General features: G+C 38.5%; 1 protein-coding gene across 2 annotated transcripts in view; it reads right to left on the reverse strand.

Annotated features, from left to right (window-relative positions):
• The window catches only part of LOC110171582 (zinc finger protein 236), a 33678-nt gene that overhangs the window by 2569 nt on the left and 16683 nt on the right, over window positions 1–14426 (reverse strand). For both annotated transcript variants that reach the window (XM_055164215.1, XM_055164216.1), the window contains 14 exons: window positions 13649–13800; window positions 13285–13458; window positions 12629–12929; window positions 11724–11827; window positions 11211–11633; window positions 10220–10365; window positions 9523–9766; window positions 8954–9145; window positions 8343–8501; window positions 5485–5642; window positions 5308–5382; window positions 4918–5112; window positions 3144–3273; window positions 1567–1740 (listed from right to left, as the gene is read on the reverse strand). In XM_055164215.1, coding sequence (XP_055020190.1) covers window positions 1567–1740; window positions 3144–3273; window positions 4918–5112; window positions 5308–5382; window positions 5485–5642; window positions 8343–8501; window positions 8954–9145; window positions 9523–9766; window positions 10220–10365; window positions 11211–11633; window positions 11724–11827; window positions 12629–12929; window positions 13285–13458; window positions 13649–13800 — 2627 coding nt within the window. The remainder of the gene's footprint in view (window positions 1–1566; window positions 1741–3143; window positions 3274–4917; window positions 5113–5307; window positions 5383–5484; window positions 5643–8342; window positions 8502–8953; window positions 9146–9522; window positions 9767–10219; window positions 10366–11210; window positions 11634–11723; window positions 11828–12628; window positions 12930–13284; window positions 13459–13648; window positions 13801–14426) is intronic.

The following is a 14426-nucleotide window of genomic DNA, read 5'->3' on the forward strand; positions in this document are numbered from 1 at the left end:
AATGTAAAGGCTTTGTCAAACAGATACAAAATACAAAATTTAACAATGACTAATCCAAGGCAAAATAATAATCATCAAAATACAAGAATCATTTAAAGCATCTGGTTAACTAAATAGAACTTGGACTAAGATTAAGAGGTAAAAAAAGGAGACATGTTGCGTGTGTGAGCATGTATATGATCAGTGAGAGCCTCAGAGGATTGATTAGACCCAGTCTGCTCTAACAAGAGGAGTTGTAGAGTGGAAATGACTGAATCAAAACCGAGTTGAGGGATGGTTAATGCCTCTCAAAGGGAGCCCATCAAGCCTCTCCAAAGTGAAGCGCCTACAGCTACCTTTTAATGAGATGCTCCTTCCTATAGAGAACCAGACAGTCTCAGAGAAATGAGTGGACAGCACAACAATAAGTTATAAAGAGGATTTCATTAGTCCACTGCTTGTCACTTTGCAATGCTATTGAGTCCGATTAATGAGAAACTTCTAATAAAAGAGCCAAGAGTGACAACAGGCTGAGGCGCGATCGATTGAGAACTATAGCTATATCTGCTAGAATGTCTTTGTTGAAATGACAAAGAATAAAAGTGATCGGATGGGGCACGGCCTATTGATACTTTGCAGAGATGTCACACTGGGGGTGGTCTCCCTGTATGTTTATGACAGAATGTTCAGAAGTGACCAGGGTGAAACCCAGCTGATACTGCCATAAGACAGCATGAAAAATACAAAATGGATTTAAACAACACATTTTGTTTGATCAACAAAAAAAGTGAGAGTGATTAACCGAAAAACTGTTGGCTAATGCTAGCTAACGTGTCACTGTAATGTTATTTGAGAGGGACTTGTTGAACAGCACTGATCTGCTCATCTGTTGTAGTTCCAGCTAAATCAGTTCTTTCTGGTCAGATTGTGTTAAAATAAAGCTCAGATTAAAGGCATAAAAACTTTTGTAACAAAGCTTCTGACAGAGCAGAGCTGCAAAGTACCAGCTGACAATGAAATAATAAAAATGTAAAAACACATGTTTGAAAGGCAGCAGTTCCTCAGATGATGGGGAAGTTAAGTTGCTCATTCACTGTCACAGACTGGGAGTTTAAGACCCTTTTACCAACATTGTAAACTGTAATTTTATCCTTGGGCAGGACACTTGCCAATGTGCCAATGTGGTTGCAGGACTAAACAACATGGCAAAACATTGATTTCTTTTTTTGTTGTTTTTGTTTCCTTTTGAATAAAATTTCTCCAATTGAATCAAATAAAATGGTTTTCAATACTACTTTCCTGAAAATAAACAATAGCCTTTTAATTATAGCCATTTAACACCAAAATCTAATTTCTTCCTTCAAAGTGTGAATCCTGCTCCAAACCACATGCTTTTATCGACAGAAGACTGGCTGTGGACCTCTCATTTAAAAAGACTCAAGATGATCATTGACGATTAGAAATGACTGACTCTTAATCTCGAATAAAATTACATTAAAAGCCCAACCACAAAATTGCTGTCAGGTTTTCATCAGAAATTATTATGTGCACTCACAAAACCCACAACATTAGAGAATTTGTACTGACCATAGCCGTGCGCTCTCTTCATGTGGTGCTTCATGTTGCTTTTCTGAGTAAAGCGAATGCTGCACACCTCACATTTAAACGGCTTCTTCCCTGTGTGTTTGACCATGTGCACCTGTAGGGCACTCTTCTGGTTAAAAGCCTTGTCACACTGTGGGCATTTAAAGGGACGTTCACCTGAAATACATTGAAGGTCTTGTTATGACTGGAAAATAACAGAATAAACTGCTAAAACTGCCATGAAATCTCTCCAATATTGTGTCCCCTTTAACCCACCATGATGACTTTAGAATGCAAATGGTCTAGTTTGTTTTTTTAAGATAAAAAAGATAAGCACACTCTGTAATGTACTGAAATGAATACAATGGAAAACAAAATGAAGTATTTAAACAAATGAATTTTTTATGAAGCCTTTAACTGTATGCATTTTATTTTTCAAATGCTCATAAGAAGTTGTGTTTTTGGGCACTGCTATAACTAAATAAACTCATGGACTTAATACAACAATCTTTGAGCAGCTGTTGTTACTGCATGCCTTGCCACAACAGAAAAAGTTTTGAAAAGCCCAGAGTGCAATCATCAAATTTCAAGAGCTCTAAAAAGACGGCGAGAGATAACACAACGCAAGGAAAACACATCTGACAAACTTCGGGGGCTCATTATTACATATGCATGCCTCGTCTTTCACTAAAATCCACCTATTCACACCATTCAGCTGCCTATTAGTTTGAGCTGAATACATTTTATGCAACTTTCACTCCACTTTCAAAACTTTTGAAAGAGGCTCATGTCCTTTTGGAGCTAAGTGATGTTTTGTTTTGTTGACTCATTATTCTAAGAAGAGTCAAGACATTTTTACAAAGAACAATTTTGTTGCAAAAAAACTGCAAACTTTTTTTGTTTGTTTTGTTTTGTCTTTTTAATGGCCAGCGATGCTGGCAAAGTTAGTTATCCAAATGTCAACATTCAGAGATAATGATTTCTTTTTCTCATAGCAGGCTTTTTCAGACAATTTTTAAGGTACCTACTGTGTTTTGGGTCAAACTTTAGTCATTTTAACTACTTTTGCATTTGGAGTAGTAGTTAAAGTAGTTAACAAATTTCCAGTCTAATTAAGTCTGAAACGTGGAAAGAGAAAAGTTTTAAACAAGCATTGTACAAAAGCCTGGGGCAGCTAAAATGCTATGAAAGGGTAAAAAGAAAGTAAAGCTCCACTGAAAGACCATTTGCTCAATAGTTAAAAGGCCCATATTACACCATTTTCTGATCTACGTTGTTTGCACTTATGTTTTATTCACATGTTTAACATACAAACACTCTGTTCCACCTTGTGATGTCAAGTGGTACTACAGGAATGCAGGAAAAACACCTTGACTGAAATCATGTGGATAATTTCAGCCCTAAAATTGCCAATCTCTACTGAACAAAAGGTAAAATGTAGCTGTAAACTAAACTACCACTTTATGATATTACAAAATGGAACAGAGCATTTTTAACGTTCTAACATGGCTTAAAGCTCCCAAGAGTCAATTTTGGATCATATAGTACCTCTGAAATAGAGCCATAATTATAAACCGTACCTGTATGTGTGCGGTTGTGCCTCTCCAGCTGACTGCGTTTAGCGAAAGCTTTGGAACAGGATGAGCAGTTGAAGACTCTGGGTTTCTGGGAACTGGGGGAAGGGCCCGGCTGATGCACCCGTTCATGTTCCTGTCAACAACACAATAAAATAAATAAAGATGGTTTTGCTCCATCACACAAATCCCTCTATTATGGAGAAAGGGGAGAGGTCTGACTTTCTGCAGAAGCTAAAGTCTGGCAACAAAATTGTCATTTCACAGTATTGATTTTACCACCTGTGCTGTCCGAGCTGTCAGAATGTTACACCAAAGAAATACCATTTATATTTCTAGTTTTATATGATATAAAGTTTTCTGTGACCATTACCACAAAAAACATGCGCATAGCACCATGTATTGATCTTAATATTGTCAAAATACTAATCTAGTAGCAAAAGTAGAACCAGTATGACAATTTTTCAGGACTTTCAGGACAATTCATTGTTCATTCATTCGTTAGACCACATGGTAATATTAAAGAAATTTCCTCAGTATCGAAATTAAGTCAGATTTTTTTTTACATCACTACACTCTAATTTCATCCATCAGAACTCAACTGCAGCCAAGGAACTCCCCCAGAAGCTACAGTATTGGAAAAGCTATAACACAGTTGGTTATCTCCACAATTAAGCCTTTCCAAGCATGCTCTTGGCCATTTAATCCCTGCCATAGAGACCACTGTTATTCACATCATTTACCAGCATTCATAAAGTTACACCTTATTAGTGCAGTCTAATAAAAGTATATAGAAACACAAATTATCTTAAGTTGGTAATTCTCTAACTAATTCAAACGGCAGTGGGTAATTATTACACACTGAATAATTTCAAAGCAAAAATAACAATCATCTTTTCTATAAGTATTTATATCAGTAGCTTTTTACAAGGTAATTAAAACAGTAAAAAAGCATAATGTCAATTACTGTACTTAAGTTCATTATGCTGATTGCTAAAATACTGAGAGAACCAATGTCTGACCATCGAACTGTCACAGCATGGTCAGGGCAATTAGTCTTTTAGCTCTCAAACACTTTCATGTGATTGAAGCCATTGTTCAGTTGTATAACTCTAATTAGAGGATGCGTTTGCAGGAAGAGGGAAAAAGACAGATCTGTTTATTACAGATCTCTTTGTCATAAACAACAATTAGAAAAGTGCAGAAAATCTTCTCTCCAACAATACACTTGTTAGCCACTTTCAGGGCTCATTTTCAAACACTGCTTAGCCTGATTGTGCGTGTGGCTTGAAAATACAAGCAACTGATCTCCAGTTGTTAAAAATGATCAGTTTATTCCAGGCAATTTGAAATCATCTTAACGTGCACTATGTAACTTTTCTGAGAAGAGTGTCTGTCACCTTTTTTAGTTTCCATGGAGATGTTATTGCTTTGCATAAAATGTTCCATAGTAATGGCATTTAACCAATGCATCAATACGCACGTTTTTACATATTTTCTCAAAAATACCTCTCCAAAAAGCTAACCTCCTAACCTGCCTGGTGGTGTCATCTATAGATATATAATTCTCTATGCCGTAACCTGCTTGTCTCCATGATGATGGAGTTTAATACCATACTGTGGAACATTCAAGGCAACGCAATAACATCTCCATGGAGATAAAGAAATGTACATAATCACGCACCTAATCAATCACACATTAAGGTCAAGAAGAATGTTTTTGTATTTCGGGGGGTGTACTACTGTCCTAAAACCTGAGCGGGGTAAACTATACTGTTACCTTTAAGTGTGTGGCTCGTTTAAAAGCCTTATTGCAGACTGGGCACACGTGGCAGCGGTCCTTGCCATGAGCTTGTTTACAGTGGCGTCGCAGGGAGTTGGCGTTTGGAAACATCTGGTTACAGTAGAAGCACTGGTTTCTGGAGTCTGCCTCTGAAGAGACATCCTTCAGCCCTTTATGAGTCTCCTCTGCAATCTAATAAAGACACATTTCCAAATTACATGCATTTTAATGGCATATGCACCTTTGGATTATTGTGTCTATGGTTGTCTCCTGTTATGAATTGATCTACTGTATCTTTTTAAACTAAAGACAGTAGCGATGCTTCATAGAACAAACTTCCATATCTACAGTACCTATGTAACTGAATAAAAGCCAGACATGACTTACGAGTATGACCTGCTGACCAGAGGCAGTGGCTTGTCCCTGTAGTGCGGAGTCATTGAGCACTGGAAATGACTGACCCTATGAGCAAATTTTCAAATTACCCAAAAAAAACACCAACTGTAATTTATTCCTGTATTTTTTTAGTTTGCTGTATGTAGTGTCTCTGTGTGTATGTAGTACCTGTGCATTGAGATTGAGCGTGACTCCGTCAAGCATGCCCTGGGCGTCTGCCAGGGTCAGAGTCACACTGCCGTCACTGGCCACCGTGGCAGGGGACATGACCAGACTCTGAGATGCAGCGCTGTGGGACAGAGCCGAGCTGGCAGGGAGGCTTGTAACTAAGGCATAAAACAATATTACAATGATTTCACCTTACATCATGCAATTTAAAAGATAAAGGTGAATATGAAATCAGATTATTATAGAAGAGTTAAATCATTCAATTAGAATAAAGGAGTATTGCAATTATCTATGGGGTATTAATTGTTAACATACATTGTTGTTACCTTTTATTGTTTTGAAAATGCTATAATTGTTAAAAAAAAGCTATTAAAATGTGTAATTAGCTCTACGTCCCCCCTCCACTTGCTCCCCACGGTAACAAAAGCAAAATTCAAATTTGACGATTGGACAAAAGTTTCAATGAAATGATTTCCTCCCTTCAGACAGATACAAAACAGTGTCTGACCAGCAATCTGACCAGAACAGAAGAAGCCACATGGATGAGAGGCAAAACTTCACTTTAAAACCTTTCTCCAGTTGACAGATCTGAATTTTTCTTTTGTTATGGGTCATACCTGCCTGAGGGATTACACAGACCTCTGTGGTAAATCACTCCCCCTTCAGAGTGCCATTACAACACAATAAGTGTGCATTCTGCTGTTGAAACTAATGCACCTTGCGTCATGTTTGTGAAGTTGTAGTGTATTAATTTGTATGCTACTCTTGTATATTTATGGAAAATGGCCCTGGGGAAGCATGGATTACATAGACTCAGCCCACTTATGTGAGCCTTGTACAACAGATGTGTGCTTGTTCTGCTAACTGAAAGGAGGGCTTGAATAGTGCCCAGGAGGTTAAAAAAGGTCAGGGTCAACATGTTTTCCTAGCTATTAATGCAGCCAACTACAGCCATGCAGTTTATCAGTCACTATATTTGCATGCAAAGTGATAGGGCTGTGGCTAAATCAACTAAAGTTGTGATAGCTCTGGCGTCTTTGAGGCAGTGGGGATGCTTCTCTACTTGAGTCAAGTCTTGAGATGGAGGGTAATTGAGAGCAGGAGATGGGCCTGGAAATCTGATCAAGCCTCTCACTGACAAGCGTCAACAATCAGGAAACCATCTGAGATAAAACCAATCCCCTCACTTCACAGCACACCAAATTACCCTGGGGCAAAACAGCAAATGTATTTACTGGAGTCACTTGTACAAAGTTGAAGGGTAAAGGATAAAAAAATCAAGTACATTCACTTTGCACATGCGAAGGGTTTTGATATGAATGCATTTTGATAAATACGCTGCCCCAGGGGAAGGGAAGGATCTGTCAGTGAGTGACTCATGGCTCTAACACCACTGTGTGATTTGTAGACTACTCATTCTGTAATATAATTTCAACTTTTCAATCTGGAAAATCATTACAGTGCAGCACGCCCCATGTAACGCACAGGAGGAAAAACTATAGCAAATCCAGGGGCTTCAGTTCATGCTCAAAAATACCCTTGCTGTGCCATCAGCCATCAAAGTCTCTATATGGCACAGATCACAGCCAGTCCATTTTCAATAAAAAGAACTTCATTTTCACTTTTGAGAGTAAGCCTAGCGGGCCTAGCCATGACCCATCCTACAATTACTATGCGCATCATTATCAGGAAACTGTGTATAATTTTGAATTTGTGCAAAAACAGCTGGAGTTTGACAGAAGTCTTTGCTGAACTCATTTATGCCTCTCACATCCTCCTGAGAGTGCCATTTCATCAGCTCTGATGGAGGGACTATTGGGGCCTCTCCATCATTTTTACAGTGAGGTAAAATCCAGCAACAAAATGAAACATGTTTTTAGGGTAAGCTATTTTGAAAAAGTGGCTCACACACTGAGAAGGTTTTGAAACTTTTTGTGTTGAGTTTTTGACATCATATCTTGGGATTTTTAACCAATTAAGAAGTGCACCATGTGCAGGTTAAAGGACACAAGTAAGACACTGTTGGATTGTGAGAAATTAAGTCAATTAAGGCAAGTGAAGGTGCTAGCTAAGGAGCTACCTATGGACATTTGAGGTGCTACAGGCTCTTTACACCATATGTGTTAGCAAATATGGCAGAAGACCTTCCAGAGGAAATAATTTGGAATGAACCATTTCATCACCAGCAGAAACAACTGAGTGAAACCTTTCCTGTTGTGTTCACCTGCAAAAGAGGAGGGACACTTTTGGCTCTTCCTCTCTTCCCTCTTATGTGATTTTTAAAATTTTATTTAATTTTCTTTTTCTTTCAAGTTATGCAACTTGAAGATTATGAGTCCAAAATAGTTCAGAGAGCCTGAATAATGTAATGTAATATAGGACCTTTATACATTTGATATTTACAAGTGATTCAAAATATTGTATTTAAGCTAAAAACAAAAGTCTGAAAAATTACATTGAGACTTTGGAGCATAGTTTTGCAATACTTGTGGTGAAATGAAATGAAAGAGTGAGACCTGAAGTAAATCCATGTTTTATACTGAACACCAGAGTGGGACATATGCTGCATGGCTGGCAGGATGATAAAAGCAGATTATAATGTTTTTTTTATGCAGTGCTTTCCTCCACATTGTGAGTCTGAAATGTGTGCTGGCGGTACTGCTTCTCCCTTGGCTTCCATACAAAGTCAGTCAAACCAAAGATGCATATTTCTTTGTTTTTTAAAACAACCAAATGACACAAACACACCACTTGAACACTGTTTACATGACCTTGTTTGCTTATCGCCTCTGCATGAATGATTGCCTCCTCCTGTCTATGTGAGAAACACACTTAATAAATGTAGCAGCGCAGCTCACCTGCCAGTCCAGTGTTGGCAGGGCTGGGGGGGAGCAGGTGGTCATTAGTGATGGTCAAAGTGGCGTTGGTGGACTGACTGGTGAGAGGCGATGCCAGTCTAATGCTGCCGTTAATCTCTGCGCCTGCTGAGTTATTATGCTGTGGTAGTAGATCTTGACCTGTGAAACAGGAGGAAAATGGATGTGACTTACTGAAATGCAAAGAGAGGTCGTATATATGCATATTTACATACACATAAACTTTGCATAAACCACAAAACCGAAAGTGTGTAGACTGAAGCCAGGGCTTCTTACCATTTTCAACTGTACAATATTTTGCATGCTATCAATATAATAAGTCTTCCCTCCTTGATCCCTCTAATTTTAGTTTAACCTTTATAACATACCTGTAACAGTTTTTGCACTTGAACTGAGTTCTATATTTGTTCTCTATTTACATCATTGCCTCTAGTCCACTCCTTCCTTGAATCAATTTTGAAAGATGGTGTAAAAAAAAATTATAAGCTCAGTCCATGCCTTTGTGCAATAATATTATAATTAGTATAATTAGTAAGATGTGTAAACACATGCAGATTTGTAGCAGATGTGTAGTTAGATGTGTAAATACATGCCTGATATGGTGAGCGTGATCTCCTGAGTGCCTCCTGTTGCAGAGCCGGCACCTGCGGCAGAAGCCTGAGCTTGTACTTGGGCAATGGCCTGGGACAGACTGGAGTTATTGAAGGTGAAGGTGATTTCTTGGCTACTGTTGCTCCCCGATACAAGACCTGAACTGCCCATCACATGACTGAGATCCTGAGAACCTGGATGAAACACCACAGAAAAGTCCAATAATTAACATCAACATCCATCTGAAATATTAGAATGTCAGTGTCATCTTTAACAGATCATGACTAAAGATTAAATTAGAGACTACAAACAGAAAAATACTTAATAAATACTAGAAATGATAATCTGGAACAGGATAAAACCCCGCAAATCTGTGAGTGATTGAAAACATAATCTTTAATAGACTAAATAAACAATGACTAAAGAAGATTAAATGATTATACTATACAAAGAGAACTGAATTGGGAGAAAGAAATTATTCAAGACAAAACCCTGCAGATCAAAATTATTGAAAACAAGGACAAAGCACAAGCACAGCACTGATGTTGAACTTAAACTGAAAGGTTTCCACCTGCAGTGTCGTGGTCGGAGAGGCCTGCCATGGTGACCTGTGCCGGGGTGATGGTGGGGGGCTGGAGGGGCAGGCTGGTGAGGGGGTGAAGCACCACACTGGCTGATGACGTGGGGTCAGTGCTGGACAGGAGCTGGTTTCCTGAGTGAGACACGAGGCCAGAGTCTACACTGAGGGGCTGAGAGAGGAGACCGCCCTGCTGTAAGGTCTGCTGTAATGTCTGCTGAAGCAGGGTCGGATCAATCTGGGGAAAACACAATATAACAGGTCATGACTCCACATGACAGAGGAGAGTGATGCTTATAAAATGCAATTTCATAAAGAAATCATACCAGAACAATGTCTAAAAAACAAATGTTTTTTTTTTAATTTGCTGGTAGTTTCAGGTATCATTTTAGTAGATATACATAAAGGTTTACCAATATATTACACTTTTTTTTTATTCCATTGCTTAATTGTTCAGAGATTAATAAATTTCTAATTTACTCTTAAACAAAACTGATTTAAATTGCTGTACCAACAAACATTTGATCACAATTAGTTTTGATTTGAGTGAGTATAAATTACAGAAACAACAGGAATAATTGCAGACTACAGTAATTTAGTTATTAGATACTCAATTAAAATATTTGAAAGCCCTAAAAGAAAAACAGAAGAGATTGTTGTGACTATTAAAACTTTGGTGAAAGTGTGTAACCTGGAGTGTGATGTTGTTGATGTTGCTGGCATCAATGCCAGAGATCTGCACATTGGGGCACACCAGATTAGCAGGGGTCAGCTGAAGCTGGATACCCTCCAGTGTCGTCAAGCCATCAGACAGAGAAACAGTGAGGTCTCCCGCTGCTGCAAAACAAAACAATTTATACAGTCAATTCAAAGATCAACATACATAAGATAATAGGGTCATACTGGTTCTAGCACGGTATGGCTTGTTATTTGACTATTATTAGTTAAATGTTATTCACAAAACATTATATTAATAACATTATTATGTGCCACATATTTTCAGTTCTCTAAGCTTAATGTCTAGTTAAACACTCCTACCTTTTTAATATATGCAATGTTTCTATAATCTATCATTTTTATGGACATGTACATGCCACTGATGTAATAGATAAGTACACAGGTATATTTAAGCTGGTCAAAACACTACGAAGTGTCTGAACACATTTGGGAGGTTATTGTGGCTGGTAAAAGCAGTGTAGAAAACAGTGAAATTATATCTGAAAAGGAAAATATGCTTTTGGGACATCTCTGTTAGACTGTAATGAAATTCAGTTTCCAAACAGGTAGAAGCCATTTTACTCCAATTTTACTGAAAATAGAGATTATCATTCTCAGAGCTATTTGGTGGTCTGCAGATCTGTGTTTGTCTATCAGTCCGAAAGTATAATTAATTTAAGGTCATTGAATCAACTGATTTTTTTTTTGTTCCCTTTGGCTTTTCCCTTGCTGCAGTGGCTCATCAGTCAGAGTGTTTGATAATACATACAGCACAACATATAGCATTCACAAGCATAATGCTTGGAACTAACAAAGAATTTCCATGCAGCCATTGCAGTTCCTAAGAGGGCAGTCTAAGTCTATACACATTTATACACATGTGCCTCACACAAGTCAAGGAACACCACTACATGCTACCAGGCAGATAATGTGCTATGTGATCCATGATAACAGCCATAACTCACCTGACATAGAGGCTGGGAGGATGGCTTGTCCGACCAGCCCTGGTTGCAATAGGTTCTGGTCCAGTCCTGTGAGGCTGGTTTGGAGGTAAATGTTTGAATCGTTGTTTGGTGTCTGGAGCAGGCCTACAGACTGCAGATCTGAGGCTCCCGTGGTCTGGCCCTCCCCTGAAACCACTGTCTGCGAGGTGCTGGTATCTTGACTGGATTGACTGTGTGCTGAGGCTGAGCGCTTGCTCTTACGTTCACTGTTGGGTCTGAAATGACACTGGATGTGTGTTTTGCGGTGACCAGATGTTCTGAATCGAAGTTCACAGAAAGGACATTTGAAGGGTTTGGAGCCTGTGTGGAGGCGCATGTGGACCTTCAGGCTGCCCTTTGTGGAGAAGGAGGTATTGCACATGTGGCAGCTGAACAATTTCTGACCTGAAAACACACACAGGAATTTGAATGAATATTACCTATTACTCTAATTAAAACAACAGTGGTTTAAAATAAGTTTATCCATGCACAAACCTGTATGTGTCTTAACATGGCTGTCCAAAGTAGATTTGACTGTAAAGCTCTTGCCACATTCATCACACTTGTACGGCCGTTCACCAGTATGGATTCGAATGTGTCTATAAATAAATAAATAAATGTATAGTTTAAAGTCAATAGATGAATAGCAATGATAGAAAAAATAGGCTGTATCTTGTTGGATGGGTGTTTATCCAATGGAAAAGCTTTTCCATCTCAGATTTCCAAGAGAAAGACAATGAGAATTTTGAGATTTAGAAGATTTAGATTTGGATTTATCTGCAAACTGCTAGTTCCAGGGACAAAATATGTGTTGCAGTACAAATAGATACAATTTCAATTTGGTCGGCCTGTTCTATGCCAGTCATCTCAAGTAGGTACTACAGTAACAAGGGGGGATTGTTCAATATTGGTCAGCACAAGGATCAATCTGTAATCTTGTTGCTGTGAGAGAGGAGTATCAAGAGCAGTGCACATGTGCACCTCATAATCAGTTTTTCAATAGAAATTAGAGTGAGATAAATGAACAGTCACTGTCATTAAATAAGTTTGTGCCCTTTGTTTAAACAGCTATAAAATGCTGATGCTGATCAGAAAATTTAAGTGTGAAGTATTGTACTGTGTGCGCACAGTGGTGTAATTAGCAGGATCAATACATAATTGCTTCGGTGGAGTGTATGCAGAGATGGACTGTCGGGTTGACTTTTTCTTCTTTCATTAAAATGTGATTTATTTATGATGACCTGAGCTACCAAAGCAAAGCAGCTGTTTTGAGTAAAGAGGAGTTTCAAACATGGAGGTGAATACCAACCACATTGTGCATCTTTAGAGTAACTTTATCAGCACTTAAAAAGAGTTATATGAGCTCTGGAAAAGACCTTCAGTTTGTGTGTAACTATTACCTGACAAGATCGCTGGGTTTCTTGAAGCTTTTGGGACAGTAATTACAGCAGTTTGCAAATTTGGGTTCAGTCTCAAGCTCAACGGCTTTGTCCTTGATTTCACTGATCCTATCCCGCTCAGCTGCAGACTGAGCCAGGATACGCTCAGACACAGAGGCGTCCTCCCCTGGGTCTTTGGCCAGTTCTGCGGTCTGCTCCTCAGTGAAAGTGATGATTCCCATACACCGCCGCTTTGACGCTTTCGGCTCTCCATCTTCATCATCATCCTCATCATCTTCATCCTCGGGATGACTTTCAATACCTACGAACAAACTAGAATTATATCTCTGCGATCTTGCATTTTGGTAAACCTCAGAATAACACCATTACCAGTAAGTATTAAGAAACGTACTGTTTGGTTCAATACTGAGGGGTGTTAGTATACATAATATAACTTTACAAACTACGAAAATTAAAGTACTGTACTTAATTGTACTTAAAGAGCACCATGTGACTTTTCTGGTTGTGGGTCTACCATTTGTTTGTTATTGCAATTGTGGTAATGTTCCACAATATGGCATTAAACTTAGCTATCTTATTATACCTACTTTAAAAACATGCATGACCTCATGGTACCAATGGTCTTGCCAGTTTTTGAGGTGTACAACAAAATGTACCTGTTTCGATTGAGTGCTCTTTCTTCAAGTGCTTCTTACACATCAGACTGGTCCTAAAGCTGTCCCCACATATACTGCATTTGTAAGACTTCATATGTGTGATCATGTGTCGGCTCAGGCTGCCGTTGGTGGTGAACGTGGCTTCGCAAACATCACATTTGAAAGGCTTCACACCTGACAGAAAATAACAAACATTAAACTACCTTGTGATAATAATAGATTCATTTTTTTCTTTTACAATCAAAAGTATCAACATATACTGTTATTCTATTGAAATACTTAGAGCTTATTAAAAAAAACAAAGCATTTGTCTATTAATATGCTCACTCCTCCCACTCCCAAGACCCTTGCAGATATGGCTAACCTGTGTGTGTGTTGAGGTGGGCCTTGAGCACTCCAGCTGACACAAAGGATCGTTCACATAAATGGCACCTGAATGGTTTCTCCCCTGTGTGGGACCGCACGTGCTGCTTGAGGTGGCTGGACTTTTTGAAACCCTTTTTACACCAGTTGCATCTGAAATAGAGAAAAATCAACACAATACGTGATTTTCTATTTTACAGATTTTATTGGTCTTTGAAAAATTGCTATTTTTCTGGTAGAGCTAGAGATACGAATTTTTGCCCAATCACATAAAAATACGCTTGTTCATCCAAGACCAGTGACACTTTTAAGGCTGAAATAATTATTGCTACATTATTGTCATCCTACATTTTATTCTGAATTGCTTTTGCCTTGAACCATTGCCAATCTAACAGTCCTCTGGCACTAGCCTCACTGTAATTCCTCAACTCATGACACTTAATGTTATCAGTATTATTGCCCGTAACAGCCTGCTATATTTCTTGATGTGCAATTAGATTTACTTTGTTGGTTGGCTCAAACTTGTATGACAGATTAATAACATCAGCAAATGCACGATTTTTGCAAAACATTTTTACATCAGCATTTAAATTAAAGTGTAATTGACACTGGTACTTTCTATTCACAGTTCTCTCTGTTCTAAGTGTTTTGTTTGTTTGGGTTAAAAAGGTTGCCCTACGACAATGTGTTTCTTTAGATGTGAGGGATTCAGGTGTATTGTGATGCTGAGGTGCAAATTACATTCACTTTATAAGGTCACACTCCTCACCTGGTAGGTC

This window comes from Boleophthalmus pectinirostris, unplaced genomic scaffold, assembly GCF_026225935.1.
Source record: "Boleophthalmus pectinirostris isolate CB_2022bp ecotype Guang Dong unplaced genomic scaffold, ASM2622593v1 HiC_scaffold_6, whole genome shotgun sequence".
Lineage (NCBI taxonomy): Eukaryota > Metazoa > Chordata > Actinopteri > Gobiiformes > Gobiidae > Boleophthalmus > Boleophthalmus pectinirostris.